Source organism: Micromys minutus, assembly GCF_963924665.1.
Source record: "Micromys minutus genome assembly, chromosome: 27".
Lineage (NCBI taxonomy): Eukaryota > Metazoa > Chordata > Mammalia > Rodentia > Muridae > Micromys > Micromys minutus.
Genome location: NC_137962.1, coordinates 32,985,000 through 33,002,488, shown reverse-complemented (window position 1 = coordinate 33,002,488; position 17,489 = coordinate 32,985,000). Strand labels below are relative to the sequence as shown.

General features: G+C 46.6%; 1 protein-coding gene across 1 annotated transcript in view; it reads left to right on the top strand.

Moving 5' to 3' along the window:
* TBC1D22A (TBC1 domain family member 22A) overlaps positions 1-17,489 on the top strand; it is a 269,910-nt gene that overhangs the window by 72,329 nt on the left and 180,092 nt on the right. Inside the window, exons 5-7 of the mRNA XM_080938816.1 lie at positions 4,477-4,547; positions 12,452-12,580; positions 14,292-14,354. Of these exons, the coding sequence (XP_080794942.1) occupies positions 4,477-4,547; positions 12,452-12,580; positions 14,292-14,354 (263 nt within the window). The remainder of the gene's footprint in view (positions 1-4,476; positions 4,548-12,451; positions 12,581-14,291; positions 14,355-17,489) is intronic.

Below are 17,489 nucleotides of genomic sequence, written 5' to 3'. Positions count from 1 at the left end.
ACTGAACCTTAAAGACATGGTACCTGCCAGAGCTCATGGTCCGTGGAGATTATGTCCTCCCAGAGAATGTGAGGACCCCAGCCCTTTCCTTTCCCCATCTCTTGGCATGGCTATGAACAGTTCTGTCACAGCCTGCTGCCAGGCCAAGAACCAAACCATGGCCTGAAACCATTAGCAGTGGGTCACAGCGACCGTTTTCTCTTAGGAGCTGGTTGTCATAGAGGTTGGCACAGGGGAAAGCTGACAAGCATGGCACACAGGCTGCAGTCTGTGTGTCCATTTTTCCTCTGAGGGACATGGGTGCTTCTACTTAGAGTCCAGGGACCAGCACTGCGTGGACCGTTCATTCAGATGCACATTTCTGTAAGTCTTGTTTCCAGTGCTCTCGGAGAGGTATGGAGGGAGTCTAATGTGCTGAGACTGGCAGAGCGTTTTCTCTTGTGCCACTCTTCACACTTACAGTAGTGTGGGAGGGTCCTGGCTTACCCGCATTTTAACATTTTAGCCTTTGCATGTGAAGTGGCTCCCCGTCAGTGTGATTTTTGAGTGTCTTTTCATGTGTTTATTGGCTGCCTGTGTATTTCCATGGAATGCTTCTTCATATACTTTTCATTTTCGATTGGCTGCATGTCTGCTTATTATCGACACCCATGGTATTTTCTTTATATTTTTCTTTTCAGTACTGGGTGTGGGGGGTCACACCCCAAGCTTTATGCATGCTGGATGCACACTCCACATAGGAGCCCTTGGCCAGCCAGCTCTTATGCAAGCCTACTCCTGACGTTTAGTAATACTCTTGTGTCCAGGTTGGCTACAGGTTGGAGGCAGCAAGAAAACTGCAGATTGCAGTTCACGTGGTACCTGCTTCCTGGTCTGACAGCTGAGACCTATGTGTAGCTTGAGTAGCAGCAAGCTGGGTGCAGTGTCACAGGCTGGAGTTCAGTAGTCACAAGCAGGTGCTTCTGTGCTGGTGTTGTCTCGACACCTTCTAGATACAGAAGAAGAGCAGAAAAGGAGGAGTGACGGCAGAGGGAGAATTCTAGGTCTTGGGAAAGAAGCTTTAGCATCCTTGGTAGGCTGAGGAGAGCAGAACACTTAGCAGAAGTGACATGGACCGTTTCACTGTGTGGCCTAAAGTAGCATTATTTCAGGAGGATTTGTTCTCTATTGATCAAAGCATGTTCTCTGTGTTTATATTATTAAAAACAAAGTTCATGGTACTGTTCAGAGTAGAAAAGCATCGGTTAGAAAAATAACACACGATAGAAAAACTTCCTGGAACACTTGCCTGCAGGTCCCAGCAAGCAAGACAGGCTGGCGTGCTTCTAGAAATTTACACCCGAGTCACCATGGTTTGTGTGCATAAGCAGTGTCCCTGCTGGTGTCTGCCTTCTTGCAGAAGAAAAGCCTCTTTGTGGGCAGCTAGCACAGGGCACATGTGCTATTTTTCTGCAGTGAAGTCTTTGGGCACAGCCCTTATGTGGTCTTTGCAAGTAACACTAGAGGCTTCCTCAGGTAAAATGGCTGTTCAAAGGTTCAAAGTCCCCTTTTGGCCTTCCAGTCTGCTGTGCGTACCAGACCACACTTGAATGAGCTGCTTAGATCATTCACTTCTTGACTTAGTTCTTCTGTTGTCATGTTCTCTAAGGAACCAGCCTGACCTTTGGAAACAACATTTCCCATTTAGCTTCCCTAGTTCTTCTGACCTTTCTCTTGAGTGGTTGGTTTAGTTATGGCTTTCGGTTTAGTTATTTTTGCTTTGGGTGGAATGTGAGCCCCTCCCTAGTGCTAGGCATAGAGGCCATATTTGTTGTTGCTCATGGACATGCTTCTTTACCTCTAGCTGCCTACCTACTCCAGAGGAACTGCACCTTGTTGAGATTGGCACCTGCCTGTCCCCATGCTCTTCCAAGGGAAGCCTGCAAGTTAGTTTCCTCACATGGCCTGTATACTTTTTTGTTTGTTTTATCTTTGAGACAGGGTTTCTCAGTGTAGCCCTGGCTATCCTGGAATTTGTATTGTGGAGCAGGTTGGACACAAACTCAGAGATCTGCCTGCCTCTGTCTCCCCCGTGCTGGGATTAAAGGCGTGTGCTACCATGCCTGGCTGGCCTGCACGGTTTTTAGGTTCACGCCCTTCATAGTTTTCTCTGTGACACAGGAGAAAGCTGTTGATTTTGGCAAGCTTGTACACTGCCCATCCTGCTTATTGTGGACCTGCATTTCCTGCCTCGTTCTTGCTTCTTCTTCTCTTCAGTAGATTGTAGCTGCTCAGGTTGATGGTTTTATCAGTATTTAGTCTCATGTCTAACTGGGACACTGTCAAAGGGAGAGAGATGGTGGCTTCCAAGGGATTCCTTAGGAGCGAGGACTTGGAGTCCTGAACAATTGTGCTATTCTCCCAGTACCTAAGATGGAACCCATTCCCATTGCACCATGGGGAGGGGCTTAGCCATGCATCAGCACCTCACAGACCTCCTTTGGAGCTGAGTGGGGCATGCTTGACCAGCAGCTTATCACATCACAGCATTTCAGTATTGGCCTCAGGAGTTGTGGGCACTTTGCACAGGCAGTGTTCTTCTAGCAAGGGAACGCATGTTTGGGCCATCTGTCATTGCTGAGAGTGGCTTTTTTCCATTAGTAGCTTCAGCACACCCTTGCATCTCTGCACCGTTGAAGTGAATCTTGTGATGAGAGCTATTCTTCAGATATACTACTGTGTTTGGATCTGCTAAGACTTTCTTTGGGATCTCTGTCTGTATTGATAAGTGGTATTTGACTGTGCTACAAAGTCTTTAAAAATAGGAGTTAATACAGTGAAGACAGTTTGGTATTAAAGGCCAAGTTACTTAACCTCTCTGAGACCAGTTCTCATTCATGGACAGGGCTCACAGTCCAGATTAATCCAAGCTGCTTTGAGGAGCCAGTGAGATAATATATGCAAAGCTCTTTTTAAACACTGAACCTCGACAAGACGAGAACTTTATCTCATGCTGTATATTCAAGATTCTTGACTGTGTATGTGTGTGTGTGTGTTGGAGATGGGGTCGGAGAACATTAACCAGTGTGTTTTCTCAGTGCTTTCTTCATAAACCACAGCCAAAAAAAAAAAAAAAAAAAAAAAAACAGCACTGTGTTGAGGGAGAGGCTCAGCAAGGAGGCAGAGGTGCTGCTAGCAAACACTGTTATTGGAATTCGGATATTAGGTCCCCATTCTCCATAGTGTCTTGGGGAGCTGGGGGAGATCTGATGTTTTCTGAGGGCTCCGTGACTGCGGGTTATGGCTGGTGCTGTTGTCCAATTACTCTCTACTTATTTTACTTAGACTTTAGTAATTGGAAAAAGATTAGATGTCAGGACTTTGCATTTTGTTGATTATATTACCAAAGTCTTTTCTGTAATCACTTCTCTTATTCCCAGTATTAATCATGAGCTCTGAACTGCTAGAAGAGTCTAATAGTAGATTCTAATGGAAGCAAAGGAAGTAGTTGCCTTTGTCTTGCTGGAGCTGGAGTATGTGGACGTCTTTACACACCCACATGTGTGCTCTAGCCACCTAGGGCGATCAGAGACAAGCAGAACCAGGGCCTACTGTCTTTCCCCACCATGTATACGGTGACTTTCCTTACCCTCTAAGGCACTCTTTGCCTTGGCTGCTGGCCCCTGTCTCTCCGGCCAGTCCTTGTCTAGTTCTCCTCAGTGGTATTTATCAAGACATCTAGGCCCATGTCTGTCCACTTTGAAGCTCTCTTATCCTATCTGTATATCGTGTAGCACACCTTTGTCACCTGTGTGAAGACAAGCTTGCCTCTCAGAGATCTGTGCTGAGGAGACAACTCAGATGGGCATCAAGAAACAGCGAGTGAGGGCTGGAGAGATGGCTCAGTGGTCCTCTTCCAAAGGACCTGGTTCAATTCTCAGCACCCACATGGCAGCTCACAACTGTCTGTAACTCTAGTTCCAAGGGATCTGCTCACACACACACACACACACACACACACACACACACACACACACAGGAAGAAGATCAGTGTACATAAAAATAAAAATAAATCATTACGAAGCAGCGAGGGGGCTGGAGTGGGAGAGAGGAGAGCCGGCTGAGCCAGCTTAGTGTGTGGACTCAAGGGAGCAGAATTAGTGGGAGGTGAGGAATCTGCTACCCTGCATGTTACTGCCCTAGAGAGGAAGGGTCTCACCTGTCTCAGGGTGGCACCAGAGATACCACCTTTGACAAATGAGTCCTGTCAAGAATTTATGCACAAACAGGCAGTGCCCTGGTTTGCTTTAATAAAGCGGTGACTCATTATCTTTTGCATATCGAGGACATTCATTCTGAAATGTTTATCATTTAGGCTTACTTTGGTTCCATTTGTGGGGCTCCCTGCCCTGAGGACACTGATGGGATATGGTAAGGTGCTGAAGAACCTTTTGTAACCCTGCTTTTCTCTGTTTTATTTATTTTTTCTTCCAACAGAGGAATTACGGAAGCTGAGCTGGTCTGGAATCCCAAAGCCAGTTCGTCCAATGACATGGAAACTTCTCTCAGTAAGTCTGCACGCCAGTGCTCAGCCTAGCTACTTCATGCCTGTGAGTCCAGTGGCCTGGCCCCTGGCTAGAGGAGTATGGCTTGCTGGCCATGGCCACACACTTGTCTATCTTGGTTGCATAATGATATAGGCCTTTGCTGAGTCCAAGAAGGCATTGTCTAGTTTTAGCTTAATTTCAAGGTTGGTTTGGCAAGTCTGGAAGAAAGTGAAGATGAGCAACAGCTCGTGACAGCTGCGTTCATTCCCACTGACTTCCACCATTAAAGAATTGCTGTATGTAGGCGCGTGACTCGGGAGCTCACAGCACACAAGTCCACACAGCTCAGAGGAAATGGATATGCATCAGCAAAGAAGGATCAGCAGTGCTGTTGTTGAACAAGAACAATAGGAAGAGGAAGAACGGAAGGGCAAGAGGAAAAGGGAGAAGAGGAGGAGGAAGTAGAAGAGGAAGAGGAGATGGGTGAGGAGGAGGAAGAGGGGAAGGAGAACAGGAAAGGAAGAGGACAAGGAGGCAGAGCAGGAGGTGTTAGACAGAGCTTGTTAGTGTAGTGGAGATTGGGGTCCAGTGCGCTGAGTCACCCCAGCACTTAGCTGGCCCTCAGGGAAAGTTCAGTGGTTTGTGACTATCTGCATGCCCTCACTTATAGACCCTGGCTTCAAGTTGGAAGTGAGAACAGTTCATTGGCAGCTTGCTTCTCTGTTTTTCTTTGTTTTATTTTTGGAGCTCAGTCACGGGGAACTCCAGGCACCTACTCTAAATTGAGTCTGACTTTCAGTGTTTAAAAGACTTTTGTGCTAATGAGTTGTAATAAATTTTCAGCGCAGTACCTCGTAATCCTAAATGCAGATGCAGCTTTGAACAGCAAATATTTATTGATTAAATATCTTTTGCAATTAAGGCTAAACCTGCCGTGATCACTTGCGCTCTGTTTTGTGTTTTTTAATGTTTGTAGCCACATTTCCAAATGCCCTCTAAAAGAGGTTACGACTCTTGATTGGTTTGTAGGAAGTTATGATGTAAGTGTCTGGAAGCCCCTATGTCCTAGTGCTGTGTTCATCAAGAACCAGCTGGTCTAGGTGGAAAGGCTTTTGAGAGGCTCTTGCTCTTTCCATCTCTTCTGTGCATGTCATAGCTGCAGTGCCCTGAGCTGCTTAGCTGCACAGTGGTTGCCATGTCAGTGGGCACAGAGCATCAAAGGAACAGCAGGGGTTGAGGGGGTGAGTAGTGGGTAACCCCACTGTGTTGGTGTGGACCCGGGAGTCTATATGCAGGAGTGCTGGCAGTGTAGACCAAAGAAAAACTGTAGGAGGCTTCCCAGAAACACTGACGGCTATTGAGACCCAGCTGCTTCTAAAAAGAGGTCAGGGGCTCAGGCATGCAGCAGGGTAAGTCCAGCCCAGTTTGGTACAGTGTGCTTGTGAGCTGTTCAGGGATGAAGTGTTAGCTAAGGGTTGGGGCTAGGATGGCACTATAGGGTGGCCAGTTCTTAGAGTCAGTTTTGTGAAGAGGAGGCTTTACACTGGTGTCTCCAGGGCCATTGCAAGTTCACAAGGAGGGTAGGAAGGCTAGGGCAGTTCGCAGTCTGAGTAGACAGGCGAGAAGGTAAATTCCAGGTTAGCGAGAAGATCTGCTCTTTGCCAAGGAGGTAGTATAGACAAGTGAGAATGTCAGGCAGGGCTCCTTGGCATGGGTACAAGCTCACCATACATTTCTGAAGGATATCAGCGTTACTTGGACAAGGAAGTGGGCAGGATGCAGTATGGGTGGGGCTGGCTGGTCAGTAGCACAGACAAGGCAAGTGCTTCCCCTTCAGGCCTCCTTTGGAAGGCAGGGCAGAGGACCAGGGATCAGGAGGAGACCAAGAGGATGGTTGATCCCAGATAACATGACCCTCATTCTGAAGGACTTGAGCCGGGGGTGTGTAGCTATTTCTGGGAGGAGAATAACCTGTAAAACCATTGGTTAGTACATTTAGATATTTGCTGGAGACTAGTTGAATTCTGCATGTTTCAGGCAGTATGTTTGGTGCTGGAAAAGGACAGATGCCTGAGACTAAGTTTTAGCCCTATTGGGACCTGCACAACACGGAGAAAATGCCTGCCCTTCTGTTACTACACAGTGCAGGCCAGGGCTTACTGCACAGAAAAGGAGCCATTTCCTCAGGACTCTGTTTCTGTGCCCCATTTGTCCCTTTATTGGATGCTTGCTGTGTGCAAGACAAGGCATACTCAGATTTACTCAGAAACTGAGTTATGTTCTCCAGAGAAGGAGCAAGTAACTGTCACCAAGTTAGTTATGTTCAATGTCTAGCAGTGATGGGGTGCCCCCCAGGGGGGATCGGGGAAGCTAGAAGGGATTTGAGTTGGGGCAGGGTCAGTTGGAATGGCTGGGAAGGAGTCAGTGGCCAAGGCTACATGTATTTTGAAGCAAGTCTGGCTGCTAGAGCAGGCAGAGACTGTCTTGTCTGCAGGGCACGGGCACAGGCATAGGCTGTTGATCACTTAGCACTTGGCTCTGTGATGGTTTTTCTTTAAAGTCTGCTTCCTAGAGGCTCAGGACCTATAAGAGAGGAAGCCATTTATCTGTGATGCTAGTCAGACATGGAGTGGTCATGTAGGAGCTGGTCAGAATTTGAGGTTCTTTCTCAGCTGGAGCTAGGTGGACCCTGGAGTTTGCATAAGAATGGCTTCCTTGTTTGATGGCAGCTTGCAGATGCTGCCAGCTTCAGAGTGTGTCTTAGTTTGGATTACTGTTGCTATGATGAAACATCACGCCCAAACACAAATTAGGGAGGAAAAAGTTTATTTGGCTTATACTTCTATACCTGTAGCTTGTCACTGAAGGAAGTCAGGACAGAAACTCAAACTGGATAAGAACCTGGAGGCAGCAGCTGATAGAGGCCATGAAAGGGTGCTCCTTATTGGATTGCCTCCTGTGTCTTGTTCAGCTTGCTTTCTTACAGAATCAAGGACCACCAGCCGAAGGATGGCCCCACCCACAGTGGCCCCACTTGACCACTCCTTGACTGACTAGCTGTGTTCTCTTTATCTGGTTGCATTTTACTGTCACTCGGGAGGTTGGACAGTTCTGGTACCTGGGTTCGCTAGTGGACCCAGGTTGAACCCCATTGTTCTAGGGTTCCAGGCAGCATGGAAGACAGGACCAGGATGCTCATGAAACAGATAGGAAGCTAGTCTCTGAAAAATTCATGGCCCCACTGAAGGCAGTTGCTCACTGGGCCTGACACACCCAGACTAGTGGCCATGGGTAATTGGGGACTAGATTATGAACCTAGTTCAAGGTCTGGCCCTCTAGTGACTTTCCTCCAGTATGCAGTTGGTTTGTCATTAGCATAGTTCTAGTGTTTGTGGACAAGTGTTACTTTTAATTAAGGAGAGGAAATTCTTCTGTAGAGGAGAAATCTAGCTGTGTGGCTCTTATTCTGAAGAGCTCTGTAGCCAGGGCACCCCATTAAATACTAGCGCTAATATTTAACTTTTAAATTACGTGCAAGCAGCATAGGACCTTTTCCAAAATTAGTCCCAAAGAGAATCATATTTTTGATTCTTTTTTTTTTTTTAACTAACTGTTTCAGAAAGAGTGAACAAAAACTAATTAAACATTTAACATTTATGCTAGTGAGGATACTGGCTAAAACTGACAGTGAGTCTCTAGTATCAGCATAGCTTCTTTCTGTGTGTTTCGGTTGGTTTGCATATGAACACAGTGGGAGGGAACACATTGATTTTTGTGTCACCAGGACAGTTTGGATTTAAGTATCTGCATGCATTGTTTTACATTTATGATTAGTGTTTTTATAGCATGCTAATACAGCAATTAAATCTTCTGTAGTTCTGTCATTTAAAATTCATTGCATACTTGAATGTATTTCATTTGCATAATTTCTAGTCTTGCTTAATTATCGAGAGGCCTGCACTCGCACATGTGTTTTTCCCTCTAGGAAGGGGACGGCAGGAGAATGGGTGGGCCTTTTATGATGGCATTCTTGCCTCTTAGAATTTGGGTTTCATTAAGTTAACGTCCTGGGTACAGGAAACCTCCTGAGATTGCTCATTCTGCTTCCTAAGGATGCTGGTATCTGTGGCTATTTACATTGTCCCTGCTGACCACTCTGGTGAGCCTACAGCCCTGAATTGCAGACTGGGCCCAGGCCCTTCACTCTGGCTGTTGAATGCAGCAGCCAGCCTTTCATCTGCCAGGCTCTGTTTTGCTCTTTGCTCAGCCTGGACCCACTTCCTGCATACCTCCTGGCTCTACGTAGTTTTGCATTTTCTCTACTGTCCCAACCAAACCAAGCCAGGAAACTGTGCTAACTTAGTCTCTCCCTGAGACCCTAGTTCTGTGTTATTTCTTTTCATCTTGCCGACATCATCCATTCATCCAGCAAGCCTTGGCTGAGTATCTGTTATAGGGGAATAATGTTCTAAGCTCTTGGGTATATTTCTGAGATGAGAGGGAGAGCTTACATGGTGACTAGAAGAGATAAAAGTACATTGGGTAGGGGAAGTTGGCAGAGGTGATTGATGGTCAGGAGATGAGCAAGATCAGAGTGCTGTTTACCTGCGTGGTCCTGGTGGGCCTCACTGAAGGGTGACATTTGAACTAGGTCTTGAGGGAGGGCTGTGCAGATGTTTGGATGTACAGTCTGGTCCTTACTATTTCAGTGCCACAGTGAGTGCCATATAGATTATATCATTTCCTTGATCTCCAGGAGGGGTCGGTATGGACAGTGAAGAGGGATGACCAATGAGTTGCAGAAGTGATGGCTCTGGGACCTGAGACAGCAGGAGAGTTGAGACTGTAGAGGGTGTGGATTGTGAAAGGGTTGCCACTGGCTGCAGACATCTAAACAGGACTCATCAGACTTGATAAGGTGTCAGCCCGGTCAGTGTTGTGGGCCTGCTTCACCTGCACAGCCCAGTTATTCTGTACTGAAGTAGCCAAGGCATTGGTGTGGGCTGCATACTGCTGTGTTCCCTGCAAGCTTTATTCACAGAAACTGGGGAGAGATGCCTGGCCTGAGATTGGAGCCAGTGGTTCCCGGTGGAGGGAATAGTGAGTTCAGAGGGGGACCCTGAGGGGAAGTTGTAGTGTTAGAGGCATGTTTAGTCGATTAGAAGGTAGAGAATTCACATAGAGAAGAAGGAGCATGTGTGCTCTGGCCAGGGAGGAGGAGAGGCCAGCCAGGGCCCTGGTAGCCTGGGATTACATCTTGAGTGTTTAAGGGGCTGCTATGGCCAAGTGGTCTCCATTTTACTATTTGCTATGGCAAAGTGTGTGGGTCTCCAAAGCCGTAGTGTAGAGATAAGTCTCCCCATTTCGGAGAGTGGAGGGGTGGGACATATATCTTTCACATGAACAGCTCTTGCAATCTGGCTTCGCTCAAGAGCCAACTTGTTCCACATACTGAGCAGAGGACACAGATGTTGCTGTGTGTGACAAGGCTTCAGTGTGGACTGGACCTAGGCTCTCAGTGAGCTGGGAGTCAGCTAGCATCCCTGACAGGTGTGGGATTGTAGGTTAAGGGCAGGAATGATGTTGTGGGGAGTCTAAACTCACATATCTGTGGCTCTGATCATGTCACCATGGTTAGCCAAGTCTGTCTCACTGTCTAACAGTGGGAACATTGACTACGTCTGAATGTCTAGGACTGAAGGAGCACTGAGGTGTCCTGTGCCGGGTGAGGGCTGCACCTTCCTTGGAGGCCCATAGATGGGCAGTGGCAGACAAAGAACAAGATGTATCTTAGGAAATTGTTATTCTTTAACTTCTTACGAACTGAAACTGAGATAGCTCCAAGGAGAAAGGAGATGTGGACAAAGCCTACTGCCTGGATGGGTTGTCCCGGGGGCAGCTTTTAACTGGATGGAGACATACCATGTCAGATATGTCATTATGCCTGTCTGTACCCTAGCCTTGTAATTTTGTGCTTTCATCTCAGGGGCAGGGCTGCGTCCCTAGTGTTCTTAGCTCTAAGAGCTCTGTTGGGATGCTCACAGGTATGTTGCAAGTGGCTGTGATTACCAGGTGGGTGACATTTGGGCTGGTTCTGGTCTTATTGGTGCTGTATCTGCTGTGTGCAGCAGAGAGTGCATTGGAGTCTTCGTAGTCTCTCTGCAGAGAAGCATCTGAGGGTTGTGCTTTCCTGTAGGTTATGCTGTGATGTGAGCCTTTCTTTTCCTTGAAAGCTCTGAGGTGAGCATTTTACAGTGTGTTGCTGTGAGTTGTATTTGACATGTTAGTAACGGGGTTATGGGGGTGTGTCACTGGTCACTTCCTGTGGACTCCTTGGAAGTAAGTAGCAGGATGTGTGGTGCACATAGCTCATGTGTAGGAGGAATTCATATCAGGAAATAATCAGATGTTGTTGGCCAGTGTGTTAGAGATGGGGAGTTTATGTAAATATATGTGTAACACATGGTTTGGCTATGCTGCATTCAGGGTGGTGTCTCTGCAGGGGCTGCCAGGTGTTCTTGTAAGGGCTTCATAGTAACAAGTCAGCCCACAGACCACATGGAACCAAGTAGTGCTAGGGACACTGTGCAGGACCCAGAGTGCCCATATTCACCCAGATTCATGGAAAAAGCAAAGAAAAGCCCTTGGCTTTGGGTTACTGAATGGTGTGCTCACCTAGTGTGTCCCAGTCAGTGCTGGCTGGAGTGTGAAAGGGTGTCACCTCCTTGGAAAAGATCTGGCAGCTCCTTAAAAACTTTGTCTACATTCTGATGCAGCACCTCTGCCCTTTGCTAGTCATTGCTGAGAAATCAGAGATGCATACTTCCAAAGTCTTCAAGAATACCCATTAAGCTTTGTTCATTCATAAGTAACTTGCCAGAATGGCCTAACATGTGCCATGCAGACTCATGCCCAAAGGTGGCCAAATCTTAGAAGACAGGGTGCACAAAATCCTAGGTTCTGAGTTTGTGTTTGGAGAGTCCCAGACAAACCCAGTCGAGTCACCTCTAGTGAGAAAGTAGCACTTCTGGGGTCTCTGTGGGACGGGGGAATGGGCTGCAGAGAACACTGTTACTATGGGCAATGGAAAGTGCCTTCTGTCTTTCTGGACACAGTAGTCAACTGCCTGAAGCTTTCCTTGAGGCCATAGGCCTGTGCTTAAAATTAACAAAATTTAAAGTTATATCGTATGTATCATATTATAAGATGACAACTTATAGAACGTAGACAAAGGGAACAAATAAGAAGCCACATAGAAGTGTGTCTATTATATGTATTGCATAGTGCCAGGGCCCTCAGAGGCTTTGGAGAATACAGGCACATTTGCCTGCATGGCAGCTCCGTGCACCTAAAATCAACATGTGTGTATATGTGTGCATGGTGTGAGTGTGAGACCAGACATACTCCCCATTCCTTGTGGATGTAAGCTCTGTGGAGAAAGGATTTAATATCTCCATACCATGTGTTAAGACAGTATTGGGTTGGGCTGGAGAGATAGATGTCTCAGCAGTTAAGAGCATTGACTGTTCTTCCCAAAGTCCTGAGTTCAATTCCCAGCAACCACATGGTGGCTCACAACCATCTGTAATGGAATCCGATTCCTTCTTCTGGTGTGTCTGAAAACAGCTACAGTGTACTCATATACATAAAAATAAATAAATATTAAAAAAAGAAAGCATTGGGTCTGGGTGTCATGAGACAACTTTTGGTGGATGTGAGTGACTTAGAACTGGTTAGTGACACTGGTGGCGAGTGCCTGTGCTGTGTGCTGTCCTGCAGCTCTGTTCTGTGTGGGCTGCTCTTTTGGTGTCCTCCCTTCTGTGTTAGCTGGGCCCCAGCACACCTGAGTCACACTGGACGGACGCTTGCTCTTCATTCTCACGATGCACAGTTACCACAGATGCCTGTGTTCTTTTGCTTCTCAGGGTTACCTTCCTGCCAATGTTGACCGAAGACCAGCCACACTGCAGAGGAAACAGAAGGAATACTTTGCTTTCATTGAGCATTATTACAACTCTAGGAATGATGAAGTTCATCAGGACATGTATCGCCAGGTGTGTGTGGAGTCTCTTTCTTTTCCACGTACCACTCAATACTGGGATTTGGAGGTAGTTTGCAGGGCATGTGTTTCATCTATCAGGATAGGCTTGCAGATTTATATTTCCTAACAATAACCACTTGAAAGCAATTAATGTCAATTGCCTACCTGTGGCAGATCTGACTTGTTTGTGTTCCTTCTCAGAGGTAAAACATGAGGCTTGAGTCAAGTTACAAAATAGATGCTGAGATCTGTTAGTGATGACAGGCTCTGCCTTGGGTAATGGTTGGCATATTGTACCTTGGCCTGTGTCCAGCATTCTATATCCTGCTTCTATAGGGCAGTGCCTTGGCCTAGGCCCTCATCTAGTGCCTTCCTGTATTGGATTATTGTGTATTTACTGTCTCACTGAAGGTTATGTCCAGACCACATGGGGCTAGTTAGCGATAATAGTTGTCTGGCTTGGCTTCCTCTCTGTAGGTTCTTCCTGCTGATACTTACGACCTTTTCCTTATTTTCTCAGGCCTATTATTGATGAGTCAGGCCAGGGTCAGGATATGGGGTATGATGCCTACACTGTTCTGGCAACATAAGAAGCACATTGCCTGTGGATCTTTGCTGGTACTGGGTATAGAGGCAGGTCAGGCTACCACACAGAGCATCTGTTTACAGATCTATCAGCAAAGGGAACAATGCACAGGAGGTGGCTCCCAGGATGTCTTGCTAGTGGATCTGGGCAACCCTCTTCCTCACCCATACCTGGACTTCTACATGTGGCCCTCGACTGAGTCTGTGTAGGTGTCCCTCAAGAGGGTACCCATGGAGTTTGTTTCTGTGTGCTCTGTGTGCAAGTTTATCTCATCTTGTTCCCTTATACTGAGGACTCAGACACTGACTGTCACCAGTAGCTCTTTGAAGGAAACAGAGAGCAGGCTTTTTGTAGGAGGAGAGGTGAGCCTAAGTGGCTTCCTTTTGGCCACAGGCTCCAGTGTCAGAGTGAAATGGTGACCCTATTTGCCTCTCTGCACATGGGCAACAATGGAACTAAACTTTGGGTTAAAATATGCTGTCTCCCTCAGTACAGGCAGTTGCCCTGGAGCCCCAGAGTGATGCTAGTGTTTCTGGTGTGGGGTGTGCTCCTGGGGTGTGGAGCTAGCCTGTGCTGCCAGCTATGCTCAGAGCACTCCTGTTGGGTCACCTCTTAAGCCCCGAACTCAGGCGGTCTCCACTGTAATGCTGGCAAACGTTGTCAAAACTCATGTCAGATGGTACTCACACAGGAATCTGCTGACACCAGCAGAGACTTTCAAATGCTTCCTTTAATGTGTCCTAGATTCCTCACGGACATTGTAAAATAGAGGTGAATGTGGCCTATGTTACAGATAGTCCTGTCATTGCTGAAACAGGGCACTGTCAGTGTCCTTGAATCCTGCCCAGTGTCAGGCTGAAAAATGAATGTGCACTGGTCCCATTGGTTCATGTTACTGAGGAGCCAAGGGCCCACTTTGTTCCTAACCATGCGACAAGTACAGCAGGACTGAGAAGGGTCAGGCATGCCTGCCACCTGAGGACATTCGAGCCTCGCTCAGGTGGAATGTGTTTCTGGACGCCTCCTATGGAGGAGCCTGGTGACAGTCCTCTCAGAACAGCTTAAGGGCAAATCAGAAGTGTCGTCAAGGACTGCTCTCATCCTATAAGATAAACATATGTCTCTCCTGCATCTGCAGATCCATATCGACATCCCTCGGATGAGCCCGGAAGCACTGATTCTTCAGCCCAAGGTGACAGAGGTAAGAGGAGCGCTGGCCGGGGAGTCTCTGCTGATGCCTGTCTCTGTGTGTGACCATTGCTCACTGCACTTGAGGGGCCTGATCTAGGAGCTCCCAAAGTCCATAATTAGTGGACATGGAATTACTGATTGCTCTTAAATCTTTTTTATGATGTACACCAAAAATATAGCAAAAAGAATATATGTATTATGTTTGAAAGTATCTATTGTAGAAACTTACGTCCTTGAGTTTAGGAGTAAGGACCTCTCCAGTGCTGACCTCTATGAGTTTGAAACTGGTAGCATAGAAACTGTTTCCTTCTGCTCATGGTTCTGCTACTGCAGCTCCATTTCTGTCCCCCCATCTCCTCCAAAAATAAGGTGGACTATTCATCTCCAAATTATATTTGCCATACTTTGTGACTTCAACACTAAGGAAGCAGTGTGGTAGTGTTGTTGTGTCTTGAGCTGTGTGTTGCTTTCTTTGTGCAATTCATTCTCTGCAGCTTGTGCTTTTTTCTACTTGTGTAGCATTCAGGGTGAATGTTTGGGCACTTCCTAATGCTATGCAAGTGGAACGGTGTGCTAGGATCGTCATATCCATTTATGCAGGTATACCCCTGTGAGGATTTCTCTAAGGCTTTCAGGATAACATCAGTGTGCTTTCTGGAGGGGCCTGCAGATGGGGCTCACCTGAAGTTCTGGAAACCTGGATTTTCAGTCCTTAGCAGTTCTTGGAACATGGGCAGGCTTCTGAGCTCTGTATGTCTGGTGGATATTCCCATCATGCTCTTGGCTTCACTTTCCTTGGCTGCTGGTGGGTAAAGAGCTTCTCTGTATATATAGAGAGGCATCTTATGTGTCCCTCTTCTGGCAAATGCTTGTTACTGGCTGTCCCACCCCCTTCCTTTTATCCAAAAAAATAAGCTTGTGATGTTTATACATCTGGCATTCTAATTCTTTGCTGGATATTTGATGGGACAGGCTTAGCTTTGCTGAGTTGAATGTGATGCCCTCTTAGGTCATCATGGGATGTTTTCCTTAACTCCTTTCTCACATCTGTCTTGTAAATCTTCCCATCTCCTCATCTGAAATTTTCTTTCCCCATCCTATGTTTAATTTGTAGCTGACAGTAGCACCTATGGGCAGTCAGTCACAGTGGGGGCCATGCAGGGACTTGGGCTTATCACCTCAATGTTGGATCTCTCTATCTGTGCCATGTTCCCAGGCATCTACAGGGACATCAGTGCCACCTCCTTCCTCTTCAGAGTTGCCTGGGTTCTCTTAGTCTTTACTTATTTGTGTCTTTTCTGAACCATGTTGTTGGGCTTTTGAAAAGTCTGTTTGATTTGTGAATGGGATTGCGTGGACTCCTTAGATCTGCTCAGCAGGTCCTCTTCCACTGAGCTCTGTCTTCAGTTCTATTATGACGTGTTATTTTGAGATTAGGTCTGTCTGAGTTGCCCAAGGTAGCCTTGAACTCACTCTGTAGCTTGTACATACCCTGAACTTCCTGCCTCATTCTACCAAGTAGCTGAGATCACTGACCTGGGCCATCAGACAAGACAAACCTTTATGAAAGGCCTTATGTATGTTTTATTAGATTTATTCCTAACCTTTATATTTTTGTCACTCAAGTAAGTGGTATCTCCTTAAAGTATACTTACTATCTGAAATACTTTGTTTTCCATCTTTATTTTCCCCCAGTAAATGCATTTTGAAACATGGACATCTCTTGCCTGCTCCGTAAAGCTGCTAAAACATTCCGATATTGCTGAAGTAAAAGTGCTCATAGATTGGGGAGCACAAAAGGGGAGAATGAGTTTCCATAGGAGCGGCCGCTCCGAGGCACTTCTCTTTGATTGCCCTTCTCAGTGGTGTGCTTACAGTGGCTGGAAACAAGGGTAATAAATTACGACCTCTTCTTTACTTAAGTTTTTCTTTAAAAGTGGGAAATAGACCTTGGTGTGTGTGTGTGTGTGTGTGTGTGTGTGTGTGTGTGTGTGTTTCTACAGCTTGGCACACTGCTCATAGAGCTGGCCTTGTGGCCTCTGGCCATAGTTATAGTCCAAAATCACTACCGTTGCCTTGTGTTCAGGTCTTAGCCTCTTACTTAGGAGCATCTCCCTGGCAGTAGGTTTTACGCAGCTCTAAGACTTCTCCAGAGATAAGAGGTGTATATATTTAGCAGTTGGCAGGACTGAGCAGGGGCTGTGCAGTCTTCAGGACAGGCAGACCTCTGGGAGAAGAGGGCGGACTATCCAGGCTGGCTAAATGTGACTGGATCACTTGAGCGTGAATATGTATTTGGGGACATGAAATGAGGAGCAGGTCCTTGAGGAAGAGCCTTGGAAGGTGGCTCTTATGTCAGCCAGTATGCAGGAGCCAGTTAGATTTCTGACACCTTAGGAGTTGGGATGTGTCCACAGTGACATGGTAGCATCATGAGATGGAAGTTGGTGACTGTGTCTGGAACTAGTTGTTTGTCAGACTGTTGGTTACCACTGTGTGCTTTAACCTCAGGTCCAAGCAGCTGCTTGGCTCTCTTGCTCCTGTTTGTGTCCCACTAGCAGGGATTTTAAATAAGACACAGATAGGAAAGAGTAGGCACATCTCTATGTGAGTTGGCAGTGTGGTACTACTTGTAACCTGGTCACTTAGCTTGGTGACATGGAGTTACTTCACTGGATGGGAGCTGGGAGGTGTGAAGCTGGGTCCTGAGTACAGAACCTCATGTGGCAGCTTGGTGGGACTCTGTGGTGTTTTCTGAAATCAGCCTTTAGTTTGTTTGTTTTTGTTTTTCTTCTTTTCTCCAATACTGTTATGTGAAAGAAAAATTACTTTTTTTTTAAAGCAACCTTTCATGTTTTAGTCCCTGCCTATTTTGTTGATGAACCCCATCTTAACATGACCTGTGACACTTAGCTGTTTGTGGCTAGTCCTGTGTCTTTGTTGAAGACCGTATTCAAGTGCAGATGTTGCCAAGTTCAACATCTGCCTAGTGGCCTTTCCTTCACATCTGTCCTGTTGTCTGCCCTCTGCTTCTTTAGAGAAGTCTCGGTTCAGAAGTAAGGTTGCTGCTGGGATGTGATGTCTTGTTTCATATGAACAGACACAAGATAGTGCGCCATGCAGGTTGTGAAACTGAACTTTTTGA